The sequence below is a fragment of the Ornithorhynchus anatinus genome, chromosome 4 (assembly GCF_004115215.2).
Source record: "Ornithorhynchus anatinus isolate Pmale09 chromosome 4, mOrnAna1.pri.v4, whole genome shotgun sequence".
In the NCBI taxonomy this organism is placed as follows: Eukaryota; Metazoa; Chordata; class Mammalia; order Monotremata; family Ornithorhynchidae; genus Ornithorhynchus; species Ornithorhynchus anatinus.
The window spans coordinates 15,894,042-15,919,829 of NC_041731.1; the positions used below are offsets into that span (position 1 = coordinate 15,894,042).

The 25,788-nt window shown below is 46.5% G+C and overlaps 1 protein-coding gene across 4 annotated transcripts; it reads right to left on the reverse strand.

Annotated features, from left to right (window-relative positions):
• Positions 1-1,465: 1,465 nt before the first annotated feature.
• Positions 1,466-25,151, reverse strand: C4H7orf57 (chromosome 4 C7orf57 homolog). Of its 4 annotated transcripts, none has more exons than XM_029063844.2 (9): positions 25,131-25,151; positions 21,692-21,755; positions 19,006-19,197; positions 16,200-16,368; positions 14,867-15,023; positions 12,113-12,216; positions 9,683-9,849; positions 4,240-4,254; positions 1,466-2,513 (listed from the first exon to the last, which is right to left on the reverse strand). In XM_029063844.2, exons 2-9 carry the CDS (start codon positions 21,744-21,746, stop codon positions 2,467-2,469), a joined length of 906 nt encoding a protein of 301 aa, XP_028919677.1. In that variant the 5' UTR covers positions 21,747-21,755; positions 25,131-25,151; the 3' UTR covers positions 1,466-2,466. The 4 variants fall into 4 exon arrangements, with proteins under 4 accessions (XP_028919677.1, XP_028919676.1, XP_028919675.1 ...); XM_029063843.2 differs by lacking the exon at positions 25,131-25,151 and adding an exon at positions 24,822-24,902; XM_029063842.2 differs by lacking the exon at positions 25,131-25,151 and adding an exon at positions 24,661-24,806.
• Between the last annotated feature and the right edge of the window lie 637 nt (positions 25,152-25,788).

Sequence of the window (25,788 nt, forward strand, 5' to 3'; positions counted from 1 at the left end):
TTTTCCGGTCAGAAATCTCCAGCCCTGATGGCAATAACCTACCAGGCATTTCCCTAAAGAGCCAGAGCTAGAACAGCCCCATGGGCAAGCTGGTGAAAGAATTGCCATAAGAAACAGAACAGCCCCCTTAATGTTTCGCCCGGTTTGAGATTCAGTTGAAAAATGTTATCTGTCTCATAGCCAGACCTGCATCGATTTTCTGTTTTTCATTCTCCAGGCTTACTTCTTCTTCTACATAAGCAAGCACGCTTTATCCCTAATCCCTAATTTTCCTTGAAGCATTTCGGAATTTATCATTGACTCACCTCTTAATCTTAATCATCACAGCCAAAGCAAGAAAAGGCAAGTTTCATCACTGTGAGTCCTGCCACTCCTGGCCCTGTGGATTGTGGATGTAGATGAAAAGCTCATCCACGTGGTTGGACGTTATCACGATACTGATGGGATGCAAGCAAACCATTCAGAACTAATTTGAAGGGCGCTCAGCACATTGTCCAGTTTGATTAATGTTTAGTAATAAAAGCAATATCGATGTCTAATGAGAATGATATGTCAAAGAAAGGATAGTTTCTGGTTTAGCAACCTATTGTCTTTTGCTTTTCTATTTTCCATCAAAGCAACCACATGCAAGATCACCCGATAACCTGATCAACGAACCCATGATGTGTCACTGAACGGTTTCACGAATGCTGCAGTTGTAACACTAATGGAGGGATTTCAAATCTTTCAACCGTGATACTTCTTTTGTGGGGTCAATCAACTGTGGTACCCTCCCCTCCCCACCACCACAGACCCCCCTCGTAGGGGCTGTTTACCAAACCCACTGGAGGGGAGGAATACTCTGCAGAGGTGATAGAGCGGAAAAGAGGTAGCCTCAGTAATCGTGGCCACTGCCAGAGATCCTGAGATGTCACGGCCATGGGCCTGCGAACCCTCCTTCATCCAGGGCTCGCAGCCCTAACTCTTCGGGGGGGAGCTCCAGAGACAACTGGGGTTGAGGGTGGAGGCAGCTGTGGCTACAACAGCAGATTATCTTGCTCCATTTCCAATTGCTGCACCTCACCCCAGTTGCAAACCCATTAGGGATTGCACATACGTATATGGAATTTATCTCCTACCTCCCGGACAGCGCTTGGACCGATAGGAAGAAAAGAGTCCCTCTCCCACGTGAGGTTCACAGTCTTAGGATGAGAGAGATTGGGGATTTCATCCTCATTTTATAGGTATGGAAACTGAGGTACCGAGAAGTTAAGTGACTTGCCCATAGTTCCACAGCATGCAAGTAACCGGCAGAGCCGGGATTAGAACCCTGGTCCTCTGGCTCCCAGGACTTTCCCTTTCCCAATAGGCTATAACGCTACCTGTAGATTCAGCTACTTTGACTTTTGATGAGAGCTTCCCTTAGGATACAAAAACCCAACCAACCAACGTTCATTTTACATAATGGATAAATAATGCTCAAAAGGGCTTTTAAATTTTTATTTCAGGCGAACAGATACATAGTTCACAGTAAATTTATTTTGAAACAATCAAACAAATCTTCTATTAAGCATATTGTAATTCTTCAAATTTAACCTAATGAACAAAAAACTAATTGTGCAAGCCCCTTTTATAATGGTAGCCATTTTATATAGACCACTATGTACATGCAATTTATGAAACGAGTGACAACCGTCGATGTGATGACCTTGACTTTTAAGTCACTCTACTGAAAGGCAGAACCTACATTACCATATGTTAATTAAGCACTATTTTCCTTAAAGCAAGCATTGCGATTCTCTTGCCTAAATATTTCATAGTCTAAACCTTCAAATATATAAACAACGAAATCCTAATTTCTCTTAAGTGAACATTATAATATTCTTGGATTACATTTCTTGTTACTTTGAAACTTCAAGGGCATATGAAATAAAAATGCTTTGCTTACTTACCCAACAATATTCTAATAATTAAATTAAATATTTAAGAGAGAACTTTCATAGGTGTTCCAAATCATTTCTAAAAGAAATGAAGAACCATGTAGAATATTTCAAAAATATCTGGTAGATTTTCAGGCAACGCTCCTCCATTTTCAAAACCATGTGCCGTCGGTGGTTATAAAACACAAACACCAGATGAAGTCCTATCGTACTTAGCAAAGGAAGAAATAATTGCTGTCAGTGATATCAGTGAAAAATCAGCTGGCTGACCAAATGGAACAAAGGGCAAACATTTAGTTTGTCCTATTATGTTATCTCATAATAACTAATGGCGGAAGGGGGCCAGGGGAGGGGAATACACACCTGATCTACGTTGTTACATAAGCCAACATTGTCAAACCTCACTACCAGATTATCTTTTCTTAAAGCCCTTATATCAACATATTGTAACCAAGGTCCTCCTACAGAGATGTTTCACAGGCAATGCTATTTTTTTTTGCTCTGTTTCGTTTTCCCTACAGCTTATCGTGTTTAGTAGCTGCAGGTTTTATTTGAGCTCCGACGGTGTTGATCCTGACTGAGACACGGCTTTACCTGCAAAACATGACAATAATTTTTAATTTATTCATAAGAGAAACAGAAAGTTAAAACTGCTAACCAGGCATTTTAAATGCTTTTAAGGGGAGGGACGCCATATTTTCTTATGTTTCCACTTGGAGATTGCCCCTAAATCGCAACAAAGATTTGAAGATTACTGGTCTTAGTACAGTGCTAAGTGCAGAGCACAGTGTTTTGCACACAGTAAGCACTCAATAGATACAACTGAATGAATGGTCTCCAAACACACAATTCTATATTTCCACTGGGGTCCATTGTTTTGATTTTAGTAGTTACATGGCTATGGTTGCTATAGGCAAATAAGCCTCAATTGGAGATCACCATATTTAATAGATGGTTGCAAGAAGTTCTAAATCCAACAAATATGTGGTCTGTGACAAGAGGCATTCCATGAATGAACTCCCTGCCACTGAAGTATTACATTCCCATACTTCAGATCCTCTTCTCCCGGCCCTTGCCAGTGTTAAGAAATTAACGCCCCTCAATCTACACCGCCTATCATCTCACCCTTCTGCTCTTCTTTCCCTAGTCCATGCCAGTTTTAATGAATTAACTCCCCACTCCTTCCTATGTTGTTCTCTTCTCGTGTTTTTACTCCTCCTCTTCTCCCCTGAGGCAAAGCTATCATGGCTTACAATTATATGGTACAAAAAATAAAGGCATCCTCAAAAATCTCGGTAGGTCAGTTAACAAGTAAATAAAGTATTCGCTTGGGTACCTGACGACAGCTCCCCGCCCCGCTCCACCACCATAGCAGCTTCCCCAGGATCCCAGGACTCTTCTCCTCTACATCATCGAAGAGTCTCCATCTCCACCTGCCCGGCCCCCCGACCCGGGAGAACAGAGAAAAGCAGCCTGGCGCCACCTCCACAGAACAAATCATGTGGCGGCGGCTGCTGGAGCGGTCATGGTGGCCACAGCTGTGACTGGACTCTGAACCACGAGGAGCCTGAAATTCTGCTCCTCTAGCTACAGGACCTTAATGGTCTTGGCTTTTGTCTTTATGCTTTCCTAGTGCTTTGTTTCATCTCTCCCTATGGGTCTGTCGCCTATCCACTCTTCCCCTTTTTAATTTTTTTTATTATGAGCCTCCCGAGGGACAGAAACCATGCCTAATTCCTACCTGAGAGTTCTTCCCCAGTGCTAAGTAAATTGCTCTACAAACACGATCACTACTCAGAACGTCATATTTAAAAGGATACACACAACATAGAAATACAACCGGAACATCTAGGTTATAAAGTGATTTCTCCTTCCCTCTCTAATCCTCCTAAATTATCTTTCACCCACAATTGTAAAATATATTTGATACATAAAAATGAAGATTAAACTTTCTTTTATCTTGCAAGAGAATAAAAAAATCATTCTGCTAAAATATGTCTTAAACAAGTTGATGAAAATAGGGCTAATCAAGTATCACTTCACTTATCCCTCAAAACCGTATTTCTAGAACTCCTTGGTTGATTAACAATGCATTTCAGGGGTTTTTTTTAGAATTTTACTTTACTGTAGTCATTCTCGGACTGGGTAGAGAATTGTGACTGGAGACACATGCTAAGATTAAAAGATGGTTCTATGGCTGAAGAAATACCACAGGTCCTGATTAAGAATTGAATCCCCCCTTTACCCAAAAGTTTTCATCAATCTAAGATCTTTTACTTATATTTTTCTCATTAAGTTCAAATTTTCTCTGCGTACTCACTTGGACTAGTGGAATCTGCAATACAAAACAGGGAAAGGACAACATGTTGGTTATGCAATGTGGATAACAGATCGAACAGTAAAACAACTCATGAAAATGCATCCAATATATCCAATAGACAACGCCATTCAAGTTCAACACGCTTCATTCTTGAGTTGCGCTGCTACTGTAATTTTTAACGAATCCAGTCTCATTACCTGGCCAATGAGAGTATTTTCTTCAAACATAGTAAGGGGTGCAAGTCATAATAAGATTATACAGTCAACTAAATGGAAAGTCAAAATTGCTTTCCCTCACCTATTCACTCCCGTACCTTAATACTGAGAGGCTGAATTGTTGGGACAGTAAGTATAGCCTACAGGTGTTGGACCATTTCATCGACAACAACACATAAAACCATCCGAGCATTGATCAAGCGTCACTATTCCCTTAATTTTAAAATTCACAAATTTAAAAGGGGAAACAATGACCGTCATAAAAACACAGATGATTCGTCTCAACTTAGTTACTGAGTCGACACCAGAGCGTGGAATATCCTTTAGGACTCCTGATGCAGAATCAAATGCTTCAAAAAGTGAGGTGTGGTTCAAAAAACCCGAGAATCTTTCTTATGGTATTTGTTAAGCACTTACTACGTGCCAGGCACTGTACTATACTGGGTAGACACAAACTTAGGTTGAACAAAGTTGTTCTCCTACCTGGGGTTCACAATCTCAATCCCCATTTTACAGATAACTGAAGCACAGAGAAATTAGGTGACTCGTCCATTCTCAATTTTAAATAAACTAAAATCACTTAATTTTATAATCACTAAATTTTGTAAATTAATTTTAGAAATTTAATCTTGGTTTGATAATCATAAAAAAACCTTTACCCTAGTTCATTTATAGGGAAGGGAAAAAGCAATGGTTTCTAGGAACAAGACACTTCAGGAAGTAGATCCATACATGGAATGAAAATATGAGGCTAGTCTAAGTTCAGTGTTTGTCTAAATTGGTCCAACACTAACCCTCCTTTTGGTGGGGACTGGCCGGGTCCCGCCCGATTTCCAGAGGGAGAGAAGAGGAGACGAAATGCTTGAGGCGCTAAGTGCCGGGACAGATACCAGGAAGATATACTGGCCATTCCTCATGGGGCTCACAATCTTGATTTTACTGTGGTTTTTCTTCCGTGGTATCTGTTAGGGCCTTACTATGTGCCAGGCACTGTACTAAGCAGTGGGGTAGGTACAAGCTAGTCAGGTTGGACAAAGTCCACGTCCCGATTGGGACTCCCAGCCTTAATCCTCATTTTACAGATGAGGTATCTGAGGCACAGAGAAGTTAAGTGACTCGTCCAAGGTCACACAGCAGACGAGTTAGAACCCAGGCCTTCGCTATCAACTAGACCACACTGCTCCTCACAATCTATCGTAGTCTCATTTTAGAGATGAGGAAATTGAGGCCCAGAGAGGCTAAGTAATAATAATAGTAATAATGATTTCGGTATTTGTGAAGCACTTATTCATTCATTCAATTCATTCAATAGTATTTATTGAGCTCTTACTATGTGCACAGCACTATACTAAGCGCTTGGAATGGACAAATCGGCAACAGATAGAGACAGTCCCTGCCCTTTGATGGGCTTACAGTCCAATTGGGGGAGACAGACAGACAAAAACAATAGCAATAAATAGGATTAGACTGTAAGCCCATCGATGGGCAAGGACATTATCTATTTGTTGCCACTTACTATATGCCAAGCACTGTACTAAGCGCTGGGATGGCTGCAGGCAAATCGGGTTGGACACAGCCCCTTGTCCCATGTGGGGCTCACAATCTCAATACCCATTTTACAGATGAGGTACCTGAGGCGCAGAGAAGTTAAGTCCAAGGTCACACAGCATACACCTGGCGGAGCCAGGATTAGAGCTCCCAGGCCCGTGCTCTATCCATTATGCCATCCTGCTTCTTGGTGACTTGCCCTGTGTCACAGAGTAGGTCAGTGGCAGAACTGGGGCTTGAACCCAAGTCTCTGATCTCACTCCCTGTTTTCTTTCCTCTAAGCCACATAAATGAAGAATTTATGGAACACCCACTGGGTGCAATGCGGTGCGTTAAGCACTGGGGAAAAAACAACAGAAGCATCAATCAACCAATCAATGGGAGATCTGTTCTCTGTCCACAAGCAGCTTACACTTTATTGGGGGAAGACTAGTAAAAGCATTTACAAATAGAGTAATCAAAATTAATACATGAATACAAAACTGAATATTCATATATAAAGAGGTGCTGAGGGAGAGTTTAGATAATTATTTAAGTGCTAAAGGTGGCTGTTGGTTTGATAAGTCTTTGGACATTGGGATTTAATCAGGGAAGCCTTGTTAGGTGAGATTTTATGGGGACTTTGGACATAACTGGGGAGGAAGTAGGAGAGCGTTCCCGGAGACTTTGCTTGATGTGGACAGCAATGGAAAGCCAGTAGAAGGAGAAGAAATTAAGAAGGACATAGGCAAATTGCCTATGTCTGCTATGATGTACGAAACCCTGGTCGGCGTTCTTAATTGGTTCCAAGAAAATATAGCGTTAAGTGAAACAGCACTAAGAAAAACAGTTTCTTATAGGAGATAGCGTACATTAATGCATACCCAAGATTTCCCCCAACCAATAAATCCATTTTTAAACATGATGAAAAGCACAATACAGTTTACAGTCCCGTCACAGGACCAAATAGGAACGTATATATTTACCAATAAAAGGTGAGGAATTTTTATTTAATATTCACATATACATGTAGGTCCATCCCCCAAACCTGCCTGAAGCCCATCCCCAGGCTGGCAGGGGGGTTCAGGTGGGGATGAAGCAAGAAGGTACATGACTGCCCCTCTTAGGGTGTGGAAGTTGGGGTGAGAGGAGGAACTTTACCCAACCAGCCCTGGTGCAGGCCAAAAAGAAAAGAGCAGCAGTGGCAACCTCAAGATCATCCCCTTTCTCTCGCTAGCAGAGAATCAGAGTAGAACTGCCATTTTGGCTCCAATTCTGGTTCCTTCCCAGATCCAAGAGCAGCTAGCGAAGTCTCCCCCTCCTATTTCAAAGGGACTGAGTGAATGGCTTTGCCTTCTCAGGGCTAATCCCATGGACTTGATGCCTGTGACCCTGAGAACATCACTTGAGTTAGGCCACTTGTTAGGACACATTGGTCAGCCCAATCTATAGAGATGATGATGGGAAAGGTATTTTTTAAGTGCTTACTCTGTGCCAGGCACTGTACTAAGTTCTGGGATGGATACTAGCAAATAGAGTTGGACACAGTCCCTGTCCCGTGAGGGGCTCGCAGTCTCCATCCCCATTTTAGAGATGAGACAACTAAGGCACAGAGAAGTGAGGTGACTTGCCCAAGGTCATACAGCAGACAAGCGGCAGAGTCCAGATTAGAAGACATGACCTTCTGACTCCCCAGGGCCCGTGCTCTCTCCGCAACTCCATGATTTGCCTTGGATTCAGGCAATTCATTCAATTGTATTTATTGAGTATTCTGTGCAAGCACTGGGGAGAGTATAACAATAAATAGGCACTTTCTCTGCCCACAATGAGTTCACAGTCTAGAGAGGAGATCATAGTCAGGCAATCCCATATGCATGCTATTATAGGAGATACAAAGGAAGAGAAGGGGAAGAGGAGGAAAGTGGGTGTGGGAAAAAAACCACTCCTTCTTGCCCCTTGTAAAGACTTTCTCTTTGAGAGTGGGTTGGTTGTTTTTTTTTCGCCTCCCCAGAAACCGTGAGAACTTGCTGAGATGAAGTCAGAGAAGGTGAATTATATTGTGCAAGGAAAAAAATGAATATATATATATTCACCTAAAGGCATCTTATCGTCTATGGCAAAGTGTCATATTATAATAAATTTATAGGTAACATTACGTTTATCCTTCATGGTATCGATAGGTTTTGTGCATTTGGATTATCTGATCGAACTGGGTAAAATGTGCAAACAATTTTAAAGCGTAGAAATTGCCCTGTTTCTGTTGAATGGCGATAAGTGAAAAAGTAGCACATTCATATAAAGTGTTGGGTTTAAGAAATCAAAACTTCTAAAGAAAGTGATGTCAAAGAGTAGCTTTAACTGGGACACTAACTCCTGTAATAAATAACTGGATTAGTCAAAAATTGCTTTTTGAATTCTCTCCCAAAATTCAAATCTCGGATCACGGATGTTTACTGAATTTTAAACAAACATGGCATCGCATAATGAGACTCCCAACTTTTAATCCCTCAAACTGCAAAGTACCAGAAAACGATTTCTAAGATATAGAAAAAAATCATTATAATATTGGAAAAGCCCACACTGCTTATAAACTCATATTTAGCAAATACGAATGGGTTCGGCGATAATAAATACGCATAAACTATAGCCACACCTACGCACCCCTAATAGTAATGACAAGAATCCCTAAAATTCACAGATGACTCCAAAGACCGATTTTAGCTGATAGGGTTTCTTAGAAAAAAACTTTAATCATAATTGTTTCTAAATGGAAAAAAAAAAAGATTGGTGAAGCGCTTCACCTCTTCTCTTCCCTCAGACATCCACTCTTTCCCAGAAGCAGGATGGCAGCCCTTGGGAATACCAGACAAGGAGCCACACGTGACGCCTCATGTTTCACACCAGGCCCACGGCATAACGTGATGCGGCAGGTTGCACAAGCATCGTGTGGTCCCAGTGCATTTCTCGGGACGAGAGCCCGTCTGTTCCCTTCTCAGATCTCCATGACCCTCGATGCCGTTTCTGATCCCGTGCATCTCTGTGACAGAACCGTGACCGGACCGAAGTTCTTTTTCCAAGGGAAGGAAGGCCAGTTTGTACCCTGTCAGTACTGGAAAGGGGACAGAGCAGCTGAAAGGCAGCTGTTCCTGTGTAAAACGAGAGGAGTGGCCACCCTACCTACGGGTGTTAATGTATAATGAAAGAGATAAGACGGGGAGCACCAAAAGGAGGAGAAACAGCAGAAGCAGATCACTTTCCCTGAATGAATGAGATTGCCCTTATCTTCCCACCTCTGACCGGTTGGAATCTGGCCAGTGGGGCATTTTGGGGCTTATTGGTTCTGCAAAACTACTAAAAAATGAAATTAAATTTCGTTTCATGTAAAATCATCTTAGAATCACTCTATCATCTCGGGCTTGAGAGGGAAGTGGCGACGAAAAACAAGCACACCGTTCCAACTTAGAAGCTGTATCCTTTGAAAGCTAACTGATAGCTTTCCAACCAAAAAACAAAGAAAATGAGTTGTTCTAAGTTGAAATGTACAAGAGGCATACTTAATGTCACCTCTTTTAAGTAACCTTTAAAATAGGAATGTTTAAAGTGCATTCTAACAGAAGATCTCTTTGAATGGAAAATTACAGTCGCTATCCATTAAATCGACAGAAGACTTCTTGAAAAGCACATTCCAGAAATTGCTTTACCTTCACATTTTTCAGTGTCTTCAGGAATTTCCGAACTCTGAGATTCTTCAGAACTTTTGGTCACCTCGGAAATTTTGGATGTTTGCGGAGATCTTTTATCCCCATCTACATAACCATTGCTAATCAGTTTACTGAAGTTTGTCGGCTCACTCGTTCTTTGACCGGGCCTCAGAGAGAGGAAGACAAATGCCATAAAGTTACAATAACAAACCGGCAGTAGGATGTGAAAGTAATCATCTTCTCTAGGCTGTGAGCCCACTGTGGGCAGGGAAGGTGTCTGATGTTATAGTGTACTCTCCCAAGCGCTCAGTACAGTGCTTTGCATGCAGAAAGTGCTCAATAAATATGATTAATTAATAATCTTCTTTGGAAAAGAAAATATGTAGCAGTTTAGATTATATATGTCTTCTAAAACCCTTAAACCAAATGAACATTAAATATACTTTACTGTGTTTTTGGTGTTGAGCTCCAACCCATACTCTTAGACTACGGGTACTGGAGAAGGGAGGGAAGGGAAAAGGCAGTGTCAACAAAGTAGAACTGCCCCGGAAAGCCGCTTGCCCTCCTCAAGCCACAATGGTCAACGAGGTTTGGGAGAGTGAACGTTATTGGTTCAACGGGGCACTTGTTCTTTACAGTTTTTTGAGCTGCATTCCTAGCCTCACTCACCCCAGGTCTCTGACAGCCTGACATTTTTCAATTAAGCCAGAAAAAGACCCAAAATGGTGGCTTTCTAGCCTGTTGGCTTTCTACCTGACTCCTTCAGACCCCATCCCATCTAAACTCCCTGGGACCCTTTTCATCCTCCAAATAAAGAGTGAAATGTTGGCACCAGTGCCATGAGCAAATGGGGAAGGCTTTAAGAACAAATAAGAATACAGTTTTCACTCTTCCTGGACAGTAGCTTCTTCACTGCGCCTTTCTCTTTCTACGTATGAAGCCATTTGTCTCTTAGATTATTGCAAAGTTGGAAGCATTTTAATACTAGTAACCATCCAAAAATATTTGCAAAATAGCTTAAAGGGTTTTTTTTATTTACTTGTAAGCACAGTCATATGTACCGTATGTAAGTACAGTCATATCTGTTACCGATTTGTACATTCCAAGCGCTTAGTACAGTGCTCTGCTCGTAGTAAGCGCTCAATAAATACTATTGAATGAATGAATGAAAATGTACGCCTTTAAAGAGTCTCTTTATAATTGCTTGATTAAGGCAAAACGTTATCATTACCATGCACACTTTTTTATGACCCCTCTCTATCTCCTCACTCTCTCGTGTCGATATATTTAAACCACCACCTTTGCTCAGCTTCTTCTTAGGGAATAACTAAATTAGTTAAAGTTCTGGGTGGAGTGCTCTGAGGTCTTGTATAGGTCAGCCTTCCTCACTGGCCTCTGTACCATCACTTTCAGACACAAATCCACAGTTGGGAATCAATCCACAATTCAGACACAATCCACAGTTCAGAAACAACCCACAGTTGGGGCACAGTTGCTTGGACTGTTCACATCTTGGTTCTGAAGTAATGTCAGAAATCTCACCACTAGTTTTCAAACTGGTTTAGGAAAAGTAACATAAATACCAAGTGTGGTTGGACATAAAAGTCTTGAGGTCCAAAGCCTAAAAAAGTTAACTTACAAAGATAAAGAAAGCACGAGTAACAGTGATTAATTTGTTTCAAAACCGGATGAAAGCGCCAAAAATTTTAAAAGACTTTTGGGTTTTGTTTTTCATTTGATTTACATATAATACTTGCACACTTTCAGAATATTTTCCCTTCCTGGGTTTGCATATGGCTAAACGTAAATTTGATATCAGGGTGAACTGTTGCTACAAATAGCATCATCCAGGCAATCTTGCTTAATTTACAGAAACCAATAAGAGTTCAATCTGGCAGGCCTGTCCTTAGGCCTTCTAAATCAAGTTTCTGCCTCTCTGTCACTTCTCAGACAGAATAGCAGGATGGAAATCGATTGGTCAGACACTTTTGATTCATCGACAGAAGTTTCTGATAAACAGTCGGCATCCTGGCAACTTTAGTAGTACAATAGAATTTGAAAGATTTAATCAGAGTTTCTCCAGCGGAGTAACGTGTTCAATGTTAAAGGTAGGCTTTCGGTCACTTAGTAAAGGTTTAAAGCTCAATGTGTAGAGAAAGAAAAACAAATTAGGATGGCGTGAAAAAAAAAATCCCTTCCCCATTGAAAATGTAAATGAAATCATGCAACAACTTAGAAATTAAGAAGGGTTTCGGGCAAAGAAAAGGTTATTCATCCCAGTATCAACCACGTTAAATACCACTGGAATAGCTGCTGGGAAAATTCACACTATGAGGCACTAAAATGGTTCTGCTTCATGAATTACTAAGGTTAGAAATGAGACGTTATTGCAAAGTTAATTCAAATATAATTAACCTTAAGATCACTTACATCGGTGGAAAGGAAATCTTACTTCCTGAATTACTATTCTTGGTTCCAGCAGTAGAAGAGACCATTCTTCTTGAATACCTTGAGTTAATGGCCGGTAGTTTCAGCTGAGATTAAAAAAAACACACATTCCAAGTTTAATGAAAACATTTATAACGTGTACTAAATGAGGAGCAGAAATAATATTAAAATTTCTACTGCAGCCTACTGCAGCTTCCTGCAGTTTTCTGCAGCTTTCTGCAGTTTTCTGTAAAAGAGGTATTACCAGCGATTCCAAGAATTGTAACATCGTGTGAATTAATAAGTAGGCTTTATTAAAGAAAACCCTTCTTCATTCAAAATTCGGGGAAAAAAGCCAACTCACGGTGAATTAATCAGAGATTCTAATGTCTCTTGTAAATTTCAAGGAAGCAAAGTGTTTAAATCTACTTCTTTACCCCCCAAATGTGTGATCGATTAGACTCTAAGCCCGTCATAGGGCAGGGACTGTCTCTATCTGTTACTGATTTGTACATTCCAAGTGCTTAGTACAGTGCTCTGCACATAGTAAGCGCTCAAAAAATACTATTGAATTGTACTGCCAATGACATTACTCAGTGGCATAAACAAACAGGTTCCCCAACAAGTCCATCTTTGTTCTGAATGCTGCTTTATCATTCCCTTGAGGATTCTAAGAAAGAGACAAAAACAAAAAGACCCAGGAGTATTGCATGAGGGAATGTATTCGGGTCACGCTTCTTTCAGGGCCTCCTCTTCCTTCTTTGCCTCCATCCCCACTTTACTATAGATGTTGCTTAAGCACAGTTTCTACTTCTGATATCAGCCTTCCCAATGCCAGAATTCTTTGCTGAAGCCCATGCCTCTGACAGTGAGTTTACTGATGGTGGGGAGTCCTGGCACTGAAGTATGTGGAAGTCTAGTGGTTAGGTTGCTTTAGAGCTGCTGCCTTGGAGACGGGAGAGTCTGCTTCAGGTCACAACAGGGTGGTGGGGGAAATCTGAGAACCCTCTGGGGTTCCAGGGACTTTGAACAAACAGGGACCCCTGAACAAAAGGGGGTCTCCCAAAACCATCTCCAGTTTCCAGCGTATCTGACGGGAGCCCTGGAGCAAATTCATGGAGCAAACCAGGGGCTCTGACGTGCTGCGAAGCAGCTAATGGTCCCCTAGTAGCCTGGAAGAAGTCAGTCAGTCAGTCAGTCGTATTTACTGAGCACCTACAGTGTGCAGACCACTGTACTTGGTGACTGGGAGAATACAATATGACAACATAACAGACACATTCGCTGCCCACAGTGAGCTCATGCTTTAGAGGGGGAGACAGACATTAATATAAACAAATTACAGATATGTACATAAGAGCTTTGGGTTTGGGCAGAGGGATGATAAAAAGGGAGCAAATCAGGGCCATGCAGAAGGGAGTGGGAGAAGAGGAAAAGAAGGCTTAGTCAGGGAAGGCCTCTTGGAGGAGATGCGCCTTCAATAAGGGTTTGAAGCGGGGGAGAGTCATTGTCTGGCAGACGTGAGGAGGGAGGGCTTTCCAGGGCAAAGGCAGGATGTGGACGAGAGGCCTGGAGGCGAGATAGATGAGATCGAGGTACAGTGAGGAGGTTAGCATTAGGGGAGCGAAGCGTGAGGGCTGGATTGTAGTAGAAGAGTAGTGAGGTGGGATAGGAGGGGGCAAGGTGATCGAGGGGTTTAAAGGCAATGGTGAGGTCCCGTTGGATGCATTTGGATTCGATGCTTGGGGGCCAGTTGCAATATCATCGCGGCAAGATACCCCCGGTGAGCCTGCATCAACCAGGGCAGACAAATGGGTCATCTCTGGCGCTGCTCAAGGGGAAGGTTCACTCACGCATATCAGCATCAAAACAAAGACCTCTCCAGGAAAGCATTCCCAAACACTATCAACGAAAAGGAAGGAATCAGTACTATTTACATCACCAGGAAAACTATCTGAGATTCCTGGAGGTATTTCCTTTAATAATCGTGGTATTTCTCAAGTGCTTACTGTATGTCAAGCGCCATACCCAGCTCTTAAGAGGGGTGGCAAACTGCTAGCCAAACACGGGACTATACAGACAAATTACCTGGATAGTTGTCACCTAAAAATTACTTTAGGCTTTTCAAGCCGAACATGCCCATCTACTCAAAACTATCTGGGTAATTCAGGAGTGAGAGGAGGTGGGGGCCTGAATTGGCTGGGCGACGTGTGTGAATACAAAGTTTCTGCTCAAGATTTCTAAAGGCAGTTGCTCTCCCTAAAGGAAAAGCACACAAGCAGCCACTTCCCCTAAACTGCAGGGGTTACATTAATGTTGGCATTTGTTAAGCGCTTACTATGTGCAGAGCACTGTTCTAAGCGCTGGGGTAGATTCAGCGTAATCGGGTTGTCCCACGTGAGGCTCACAGTCTTAATCCCCATTTTACAGATGAGATAACCGAGGCACAGAGAAGTTAAGTGACTTGCCCACAGTCACACAGCTGACAAGTGACAGAGGTGGGATTCGAACCCATGACCTCTGACTCCCAAGCCCGGGTTCCTTCCACTGAGCCACGTAAACCCAGCGCTAAGGGAGACTTGGATGGGGACCACTTCCAGATGCAGATTTTCAACTGTTTCCCACACCACCACATTTTACCTAGATGTGCGTGATCAGAGGAACATCCCCTGATTCTGCCATCGGGGTCTACCTAAAATGCACAAGAGAAATGACAGTATTTGTGATCTGAGGTCACAGTAGCTTTTAATACTTTACCGTTTTTTTCTCTTTGTCATTTTCCTCAGCTTCCCTCTGCCAAAATGTTTTCATATCAAAATCAAAAGGCCCCCTTTTGGATTCATAAATCCCATTAGCTTGATTGGGGTTAAATTCTTCATGAATCATATAATCTGGCATGGAGGAAAGGGGAATTCTGTGGAAAGAGATTTGACAGAAATAACTTACAAAACTTCCGGTTAACTGCAAAGTCTCTCTTTCCCTCTTCCTCCCTTTTCCCCAACGTCACCTAGGTCTTCCTGGGAAGAGAAATACAATCGTGTCTCCTCCTCCCCAGCTAGCATGTCACTGTCCTTCCATTTTTCCCTTTCCTTAATCTCCAGGCCCGGGAATTTACTCCTGAAAAATCAAGCTGATGAGCTGTAGGGGCCCTGTCAAAAAAGAAACTTTCCCCAGCCTGGAAGTGGAATTTTGAGGAAGTCCTAACGGAGACATAAGAGGAGAGCCAGGGCCAGGACTTGGATAGGAAGGGGCGGTCAACTGTCTCCAGGGCACGGAGTCTGGGGCACAGACTCGAGGGGGTTTCTTCTGGACCACGGCAGACTGGTCTCTTCAGATCTACAAATCGCCTCCCCTTCTAGACCTTTAATGCTGGCTTCTGTTTCACTAAGGAAAAGTGTAATTGAAGATTGTCCCTCTAGAATGTCAGCTCGTCGTGGGCGGGAAATGTGTCTGCTTATTATTACAGTGTACTCTCCCAAGAGCTCAGTACAGTGCTCTGCGCCCAGTAAGCGCTCAGTAAATACGATTGACCGACTGAGGATTCCACTGGCCTCAGCTGTCTCACTCAAGGCTGGCGCTGACAATCTGGAAGCCTTGGGATAACTTGCATTTTGCAGGCCGTGCCAAGTAACATCTCTATATATCATCTCTGATATATAATATATAAATATATATGTATATATTTATTTTTAAGCATATATAAAAAATACCTCCCCGGCTGACAGGGCCAGAAAGTTAAAAAAACAAAACCAACAAATTACAAGAAGCAAAACCCAATGTGCACAAGCAGGATGTAGAGAAGGAGCGTGGCTTAGGGGAAAGAGAGCGGGCTTGGGAGTCAGAGGACGTGGGTTCGAATCGCAGCTCCGCCGCTTGTCTGCCGAGTGACCTTGGGCAAATAACTTCACTTCTCTGGGCCTCAGTTCCCTCATCTATAATATGAGGATTAAAAGCGTGAGCCCCACGCGGGACAACCTGATTACCCTCTACCTACCCCGGTGCTTGAAACAGCGCTCGGCACATAGTGAGCATTTAACAGATACAATAATTACTATTATTATTACTCTCATCAAGCCCGAAGCACACTTACTCTCTCTGATCGGCCGCTGATGGTTTGCTGTGGTGAGTATACCAGTCAGGTACTGTGTAGTGGGTTTGATCGACTGTTGTTGGTTTGCTGTGGTGGATGTACCAGTCGGGTACTGAATACGCCACTGGAGAGTCTTTTCTTGTTCCAGGAGTCGTATGTTTCAATAGATCTTAAAAGTTAAAAATGGAGAAATTACAGTAATTCAGCCGGGAGGGCACAAAGGTTTGAACCCCGGGGGTGGCCACAGGGTAGAGAGGAAGGGGAGAATCCAACAAATATCGTAGAGGAAGAACTGGGAGAACTTTCGGGAAAGACTGAATTCGGGAGGCAAGACACCTAAGTCGCGAGGTTCCGGGTCAGAAAAACTATTAATGTCAGTGTTCTGAATAATTTAGTTAACTAATCACTTTTCCCGTCGCTGTTTCTGCAAACAAATTTTGACATCTACTTTCCAACGTCTCTAGATTTACAGTGACATTCCACTGCAAGACATCCAGTGCCTCATTAACTTACCCCCTACTCTTTCTCCTATTCGATTACTTTCTTCTCATGTTTCCCTGGGCCCTCCCTTCCTCCCCCACCTCCTCATGGGCTCTTTGGAGTGTTCTCATTAAATGAAAAAGCAAGAGGGTTTTTGCACGCTGCTTCACTGGTAAACAACAAAGGTTAAACCACAGCGGGCATTTCCTTCTGACTCAGAAATCACTGTTGTATCACCCAGCCCGTAGCTAAATAATAATAATAATAACGTTGGTATTTGTTAAGCGCTTATTATGTGCAGAGCACTCTTCTAAGCACTGGGGGAGATACAGGGTAATCAGGTTGTCCCACGTGAGACTCACAGTTGATCCCCATTTTACAGATGAGGGAACTGAGGCACAGAGAAGTTAAGGGACTTGCCCACAGTCACACAGTTGACAAGTGGCAGAGCCGGGATTAAAGAATATCGGGCTGTCTCTTGCTAAAAATCAGTGTGGCCTAGCGGTTAGAGTATGGGCCTGGGAGCCAGAGGGACTTGGGTTCTAGTCCCGCTCTGCCCCTTGTCTGCCGTGTGACCTTGGGCAAGTCACTTCGCTTCTCCGTGCCTCAGTTACCTCATCTGTAAAATGGGAATTAAGACTGTGAGCCCCATATGGGTCAGACACTGTGTCCAACCTCATCACCCTGTATCTTCCCAGCATTTAGGACAGTGCTTGGCACATAGTGAGCGCTTAACAAATACCATTTTAAAAAATTCTTAACAAAAGCTCCTGGAGTAGGCTCAAATATTTTGCTTTTCTCAACTTTTAATTTCTTAATTTACAAGGAATATTCTTGAATTTGAAGTAATGGGGAACGGGGAAAGCTGGGACAACTGGAGCAGCGTTGCCTAGAGGAAATAATAATGATAATAATGTTGGTATTTGTTAAGCGCTTACTGTTCTAAGCGCTGGGGTAGACACAAGGTAATCAGATTGTCTCACGTGAGGCTCACAGTCTTCATCCCCATTTTACAGATGAGGTAACTGAGGCACAGAGAAGTTAAGTCACTTTCATTCATTCATTCAATAGTATTTATTGAGCGCTTACTATGTGCAGAGCACTGTACTAAGCGCTTGGAATGAACAAGTCGGCAACAGATAGAGACGGTCCCTGCCGTCTGACGGGCTTACAGTCTAATCGGGGGAGACGGACAGACAAGAATTGCCCACAGTCACACAGCTGACAAGTGGCGGAGCTGGGATTCGAACCCATGACCTCTGACTACTCTTTCCACCGAGCCACGCTGCCGGGAGTCAAAAGGTCTGGGTTCTAATTCCGGCTCTGTCAGTTGCCTGCTGTGTACCTTGAGCAAGATACTTAACCTCCCTGTGGCTCCGTTTCCTCTTCTGTAAATGGGGGACTCAATAGCTGCTCTCACAGTACCCGTGAATCCCACGTGGGACAGGAACTGGGCCCGACCTGCTGAACCTGCTTCTGCCCCAAGGCTTAGAACAGTGCTTGACACATAGTAAGAACCTACCAAATGTTATAATAACAGTAAGTCACAAATAACCCTAAAAAACCTGAAATTACCCACTAGGTCTTCCTTGATGTGGACTTCCACTCTGGAAGTCAGAGAAGATGAAAGGAAGCAACTGGCAAGTTTATCTGGAGGATTGCAGTGGTTAGAGAGATTCATTTTACAAATAATCAACTAGAGTTATTTCCATTTGAAAGTTTGCTTCAAGTGAGGCGGAAACATTTAATATTCTTTAAGAGTGCCAAAATGCCGAAATGCAAGCACAGTCTTACTGATGGCATAAATAGATCAAACGCAGAGAGCAGAACCCTAAAATCTGTAAGCCAATTTTGGTCTCCAAAAAGGGCCTTTCCACTCATGAGAAGCAACGTGACCTAGTGATGATGACGATGGTGGCATTCGTTAAGCGCTTACTATGTGCAAAGCACCGTTCTAAGCGCTGGGGAGGATACAGGAAAGAGCACGGGCCGGGGAGTCGGAGGACCCGGGTTCTAATCCCAGCTCTACCACGTCTGCCGTGTGACCTTGGGCGAATCACTTCACCTCTCAGTTACTTCATCTGTAAAATGAGGATTAAGACTGTGAGCCGTGTGTGGGCCAGGAACTGTGTCCAACCTGATTATCTTCTATCTATTCCAGGGCTTGCTTAACGGGCCTAGCACACAGTAAGGGCTCATCGAATACCATTTAAGAACAAAAACTAAAACCCGAAGAACACCCGGGTTCTTTGCCCCCTTTAAATATAATGTTTCCATAAGTCCACCACACCAGAACTTCAAAATCAAATATACTGAATTTGTTCACCGGGCCTGCCTCCTTGTTTCGCCAGCTTGACGTAGTCTGAGTCCGTGTCTTTTATCCATTTCCGTCGGCTGCGAAATGCAATCTCAGGGTGAGGTTCTCCGAGGTCGCTCAAGCCCGGGATCTGGGAAGCTGGAGGAAGAGCGACGTCTGAAGTCTTTTCCGGTCGTTTCAGTGGAAGATGGTAATACCAGTCTAGAGTGATGACGATATCACAGCTTTACAAATCCGGTAGATCTTTGTTAACGGTGAATTGATTAATTGCTATAGCACTTAGAACGGTGCTTGGCACATAGTAAGCGCTTAAAAAATACCATCACTATCATTAGGGGAAGCAGCGTGGCTCAGTGGAAAGAGCCTGGGCTTCGGAGTCAGAGGTCATGAGTTCGACTCCCGGATCTGCCACTTGTCAGCTGTGTGACTGTGGGCAAGTCACTTCACTTCTCTGGGCCTCAGTGACCTCATCTGTAAAACGGGGATGAAGACTGTGAGCCTCACGTGGGACAACCTGATTACCCTGGATCTACCCCAGCGCTCAGAACAGTGCTCTGCACATAGTAAGCGCTTAACAAATACTAACATTATCATTACTACTTACAGTGTTAACAACTTATTAGACACTTTTGGACACCTTCTTTGGGCACAACACTGTATGTACTAAGCACGATGGAATTGTGAACATGATCCATTCCTTTGGGGAGTTCAAAATCTAGGTGGGGAGACGGGCATCAAAATAAATTACAAGTAGGGGGAAGCAACAGAGCATAATATATATATATATATATTTATATACATATTAATGCTGTGGGTGGGAGTGGAAGTCTTATTAAAAGCTCCTCTCCTCCAAGAGGTCTTCCCTGACTAAACACTTCTTTCCTCCAAACATTGCTAAACAAATCTCCATTACTATGCCTTTTGGAGTGGGAGGAAGATTATACAACTCATCCTCCAACCCCAAGAGCCACATACACACACACAAATGCCGACTAACAGAGATTGTGTTACGGTCCCCAGTTACGATATAGAGGGGTGAAAGTTAATACCGAGTCTTCTCCAATCCAGGTAGCTCTGAACTAAACCCCCCACCCCAAAAATACAAATCAAACTGGGGAAAGGGTGCTCCGCACGCGGTCTTTAACCGATGCCCCATTCCACGCCAGGGAAACTAGATCAGGTCAGGAGACTGGAAGGAGAGGACTGGAGTGGGAAATAAGCAGAATGAAAGTGTGGGGCTGGCAAGAGTTGGGTTTCACAGCGAACCTGGGGCTTGGCAACGGGGAGAAGCTCAAACAGCTTGTTCCGCCCGTAGGGGGTGGTTTCCTCTCTTTGCCCAGCCTTCATTTGTATTTATTTCTGATACTCTTTGAGCACCTAAGCACTTGGGGAATATACCAAAAAAAAAAAAAATGAGGACAGTCCTTGTCCACAAGGGAATTAACAATCTGGGAGAGTTCTGAGTTCAATTCCCACTAGGGCAATACACTATGTTGTTTTTTTAATCAAGGAAAAGTCAATGCAAAAGTGAGGGCTATAGTTTATCCAGTCACTTACTCCATTTATTTCATTTTTGCATACTTTTGTTTATCATTTACAGACTTCTTTTTCTCCCACAACATAGGAATGCCTTGCTCCCTCAACTGTAAACTCCTTGAGAGTGAGGATCACGTCCTCTAGTTTTATCAGACCCTCCCGAGACAGCCAGGACCGTGCTCTACATATGGGAGGTGATCAGTAGATTCTTCTATACACTCTTAATAAATGAAAATGAGAGAACGTTCTTCCCTCCGGCCCGACACTGAGCAAAACCGTATCAGGAGGTTAAGGTGGTTTTCCCTTATCAGGGTGGCAAATTTGGGATTCTACGGTCAACACAGCAGCGCGGAGGAGACAGCACAGGCTTTGGAGTCAGAAGGACTTGGGTTCTAATCCCGGCTCTGGCAGTTGCGTGCTGGGTGACCTCAGGCAAGTCACTTAACTTCTCTATGCCTCGGTTTCCTCAACTGTAAAATGGGGGATACCGGTTCTCCCTCCTACTTAGAGCGTGAGCCCCATGTGGGACAGGGTCTGTGCCCTGCCTAATTAACTTGTAGCTAATCCAGTGTTTAGCTTAGAAGAGTGTTTGACACTTGGCAAGAAGCCAGCGTGGCTCAGTGGAAAGAGCCCGGGCTGGGGAGTCAAAGGTCACGGGTTCGAATCCCAGCTCTGCCACTTGTCGGCTGTGTGACGGTGGGCATGTCACTTAGCTTCTCTTTGCCTCAGTTACCTCATCTGTATAACGGGGGACGAAGACTGCGAGCCCCACGCGGGCCAACCTCATCACCCCGCATCTCCCCCTGCGCTTAGAACGGTGCTCGGCACATAGTAAGCGCTTAACAAAATACCAACATTATTAGAGAAGCAGCGCGGCTAAGCGGAAGGAGGACGGGCTTGGGAGTCAGAGGTCATGGGTTCGAATCCCGGCTCCGCCACCTCTCAGCTGTGTGACTGTGGGCCTCAGTTGCCTCACCTGTAAAATGGGGATTAACCGTGAGCCTCACGTGGGCCAACCTGATTACCCTGTATCTCCCCCGGCGCTTAGAACAGTGCTCTGCACTAAGTGAGCGCTTAACCAACACCAAGATTGTTATCATTATTATTATTATTATGGCCACCTAAGACCCCTCAAGAGCCTCCCGCGGACCCTCCTTACCACAAGGGGCATAGCGGTTTTGGGGTCCAGGGAATTCTTTGCTCGTGTTCCTCATGGCCAAGACCTGTGGGGAGGAAAGCAGGCCCAGAGATTAGCACTGGGTCGTCCACACAACCGCCCTCGCAAATGAGCGACCACAACCCCAGGGTCCGTTCATTCGTTCGTTCACTCAATCGCATCGGCTGCGTGCTCGTTGTGCGTGGAGCTCTGTATTCATTCATTCCGTAGTATTTATTGAGCGCCTACTACGTGCAGAGCACTGTACTAAGCGCTTGGAATGGACAAATCGGCAACCGAGAGAGACGGTCCCTGCCCGCCGACGGGCTCCCGGTCTAATCGGGGGAGACGGACGGACAAAAACAGTAGCGATAAATAGTACGGCAATATCGGTAGGCAGCCTGGATTGGGGTGATGGGGTTGGTGTGAAAGATTCGGGCTCGGCGCGGCGGGGAGAGATGAAATAGGACGGAACTAAGTGCCGGGAGAGTCTCGAGCTGATCGGGTGGGACGCGGTAGTGGCTTAGTGGATAGAGCAGGGGCCTGGGAGTCAGAAGGACCTGCGTTCTAATTCCGGCTTCGCCGCAGGTCGGCCGGGTGACTTTGGACAAGTCCCTTCACTTCTCTGGGCCTCAGTCACCTCATCTGTAAAACAGAGATAAGAGTGCGTGCCCCCCGTGGGGCAGTGACTGAATCCAACCCGATTAACTCGCATCTGCCCACCACCAAAAACTCAACCTGAGCTAAACTGAGCTCCTCATCTTCCCTCCCAAGCCCGGTCCTCTCCCCGACTTCCCTATCACCGTGGACGGCACGACCGTCCTTCCCGTCTCTCGGGCCCGCGACCTCGGTGTCATCTTTGACTCGGCTCTCTCGTTCACCCCACGCATCCGACCCGTCACCGAAACCTGCCGGTCTCACCTTTATAATATCGCCGAGATCCGCCCTTTCCTCTCCACCCAAACGGCTACCTTACTGTTACGGGCTCTCGTGAGATCCCGGCCGGATTACCGTGTCAGCCTGCTCTCTGATCTCCCTTCCTCCTCTCTCTCCCCGCTCCAGTCCATTCTTCACTCCGCCGCCCGGCTCACCTTCCCGGAGAGACGCTCTGGGCCCGTCACTCCCCTTCTTAAACACCTCCAGTGGTTGCCTATCGACCTTCGCGCGAAACAAAAACTCCTCACTCTAGGCTTCGAGGCTCTCCATCCCCTTGCCCCCTCCTACCTCTCCTCCCTTCTCTCTTTCCACCGCCCACCTCCTCACCGTCCCCCGTTCTCGCCTCTCCCGCCGTCGACCCCCGGGCCACGTGCTCCCGCGGTCCCGGAACGCCCTCCCTCCTCACCTCCGCCGAACTGATTCTCTTCCCCTCTTCAAAATCCTACTTAAAGCTCACCTCCTCCGAGAGGCCTTCCCAGACTGAGCTCCCCTTTTCCCTCTGCTCCCGCTGCTCCCTCTCTACCCCGCTTCACCTCCCCTCAGCTAAGCCCTCTCCTCCCCCCTTTCCCTCTGCTCCTCCCCCTCTCCCTTCCCCTCCCCTCGGCACCGTACTCGTCCGCTCAACCGTATATATTTTCATCACCCTGTTTATTTTATTAATGAGATGTACCTCACCTCGATTCTATTTCTTTGCTATTGTTTTAATGAGATGTTCATCCCCTCGATTCTATTTATTCCTATTGTTTTTGTCTGTCCGTCTCCCCCGATTAGACTAAGCCCGTCAAAGGGCAGTGACCGTCTCTGTTACCGATTTGTCCATTCCAAGCGCTTAGTACGGCGTTCCGCACATAGTAAGCGCTCAATAAATACTTTTGAATGAATGAATCTACCCCAGGGCTCAGAACGGCGCTCGGCACCTAGTAAGCGCTCAACAAGTACCATTATAATAAGGGCCACCCGGGCACCCGGTGGGAAAAAGGGAAGAGGGGAGAGGTGCAAAAGAAGGGAGGTGTGAAAGGAAGGGGGAGAGGGGAGGTGCATAAGGAGGGGTTCAGTAGAAGAGAAGCAGCACGGCCTAGTGGCAACAGCTGGGGCTTGGGAGTCAGAGGACCTGGGTTCTAATCCTCCCTCCGCCACACGTCCGTTGTGTGACTTGGGCAAGTCGCCTGACTCCTCCGAAAGCAGCGTGGCTCAGTGGAAAGGGCCCGGGCTTTGGAGTCAGAGGTCAGGGGTTCGACTCCCGGCTCTGCCCCTCGTCAGCTGGGTGACTGGGGGCGAGTCACTTCACTTCTCTGGGCCTCGGTGACCTCATCTGTAAAATGGGGATGAAGGCCGCGAGCCCCGCCTGGGACAACCTGCTTCCCTTGTGTCTCCCCCGGCGCTTAGGACGGGGCTCTGCCCATAGTAAGCGCTTAACAAATACCAACATTTTTATTCTTCTTCTCCGGGCCGCAGTTCCGACATCTGTAAAAACGGGGATGAAGACTGTGAGCCCCGCGTGGGACAACCTGATCACCTTGGATCCACCCCAGCGCCGAGAACAGCGCTCGGCATCTAGGATGCGCTTAACGAATACCGTAATTATTATCCTTATTTCTTATTCTCCCCGTCCACAACGGGCTTGCCGTCTAGACCCGATGAACTCGCATCTCCCCCAGCGCTCAGCCCCCAGCGCGGCACAGTGGAGGAAGCCCGGGCTCGGGAGTCGGCGGTCACGGGTTCTAATCCCGCTCCTCCGCCCGTCGGCTCTGTGACTTCGGGCGGCTCGCTTTAGTTCTCCGGGCCTCGGTTCCCTCATCCGTCAAATGGGGCTGAAGAGCGGGAGCCCCACGCGGGACGACCCGACCGCCTCGCATCCACCCCGGCGCTTAGAACAGAGTTCGGCACATAGTGAGCGCTGCGCCGAGGCCATCATTAGCATCGTGCCGCCCTCCCTCCCTCCCTCCCTCCCTCTCGTCCGTCCCCCGGCTCGGGGGAAAGAGCAGGGGCTTGGGAGGCAGAGGTCCCGGGTTCTAAATCCCGACTCCGCCACTTGCCTGCCGTGTGACCTTGGCCCGGTCACTTCGCTTGGGCCAAGTGCAAAGAGGGGGACGGAGCCCGTGAGCCCCGCGTGGGACAAGCGGGTGAGCTCGGGTCCCCCCCGGCGCTCGGCTCAAGGAGCAGCATCGTCAGTCTGGCTACGGTGGGCGGGGCTCACCGCGGGTCCGGACGACGGGCGGCTGCAGGGCGCAGGGCGCACGGTGCAGGGGCAGGGGCTCTGCGGGAGGGAGGGAGGGAGAGAGGGAGGGAGGCAGGGAGGAAGGCAGGAAGGCAGGGAGGCAGGCAGGAAGGCAGGGAGGCAGGCAGGAAGGCAGGGAGGCAGGCAGGAAGGCAGGGAGGAAGGCAGGAAGGCAGGGAGGAAGGGGCGGCAGGCGGAGCCCCCCGGAGCCCCCCGGAGCCCCCCGGAGCCCCCCGAGCCCCGGCCGCGCTGCCGGAGCCTCCTAACGGCCGCCCCACCCGCACACACCGCAACAAGGCGCCGTCGCCGGGGCAACCGAGCTCCGCCGGCAGGAGGGAGGGAGGGGAGAAGGAGGGAGGGAGGGAGGGAGGGAGGGAGCCCCGGCCAATCACCGCCCGAGGGGGCGGGGCTTAACTCTAGGGGCGTGGCTTTGCGTCCAGGGGGCGGGGCTTATGGGCTAGTGGGCGTGGCTTAGCCATCAGGGGGGTTGAATGCTAACGGGCGAGGCTTCGGGGCTAGTGAGCGGGGCTTTGCCTCAGGGGGCGGGGTTTAGCCCCCCCAGGGGGCGGGGCTTAGCGCTCAGCGGCGGGGATTAGAGGCGAGTGGGCGGGGATTAGCGCTCACGGGGCGGGGCTCGGGGGCGGGGCCGGTGGGCGGGGCTTAGCTATCCGAGGGCGGGGCTTGGGGGATGGGGCGGGGCTTTGCGCCCAGGGGCGGGATTTAGCGCTCGGGGGGAGGGGCTCAGTAATCAGAGGGCGGGGCTTGGACGCTAGTGGGCGGGGCTTAGCGGTTAGTGGGAGGGGTTTGGTGTCTAGTGGGTGGGGCTTAGCTGCGGGTGGGCGGGGGCGGTCGGGCGCGGGGGCGGGCGCGCTCCGACAGCCGCCTGCACAATGCTCATCGGCATCATAACCATCATCACGGTAGTGGGGCCTTCCTTCCTTCCTTC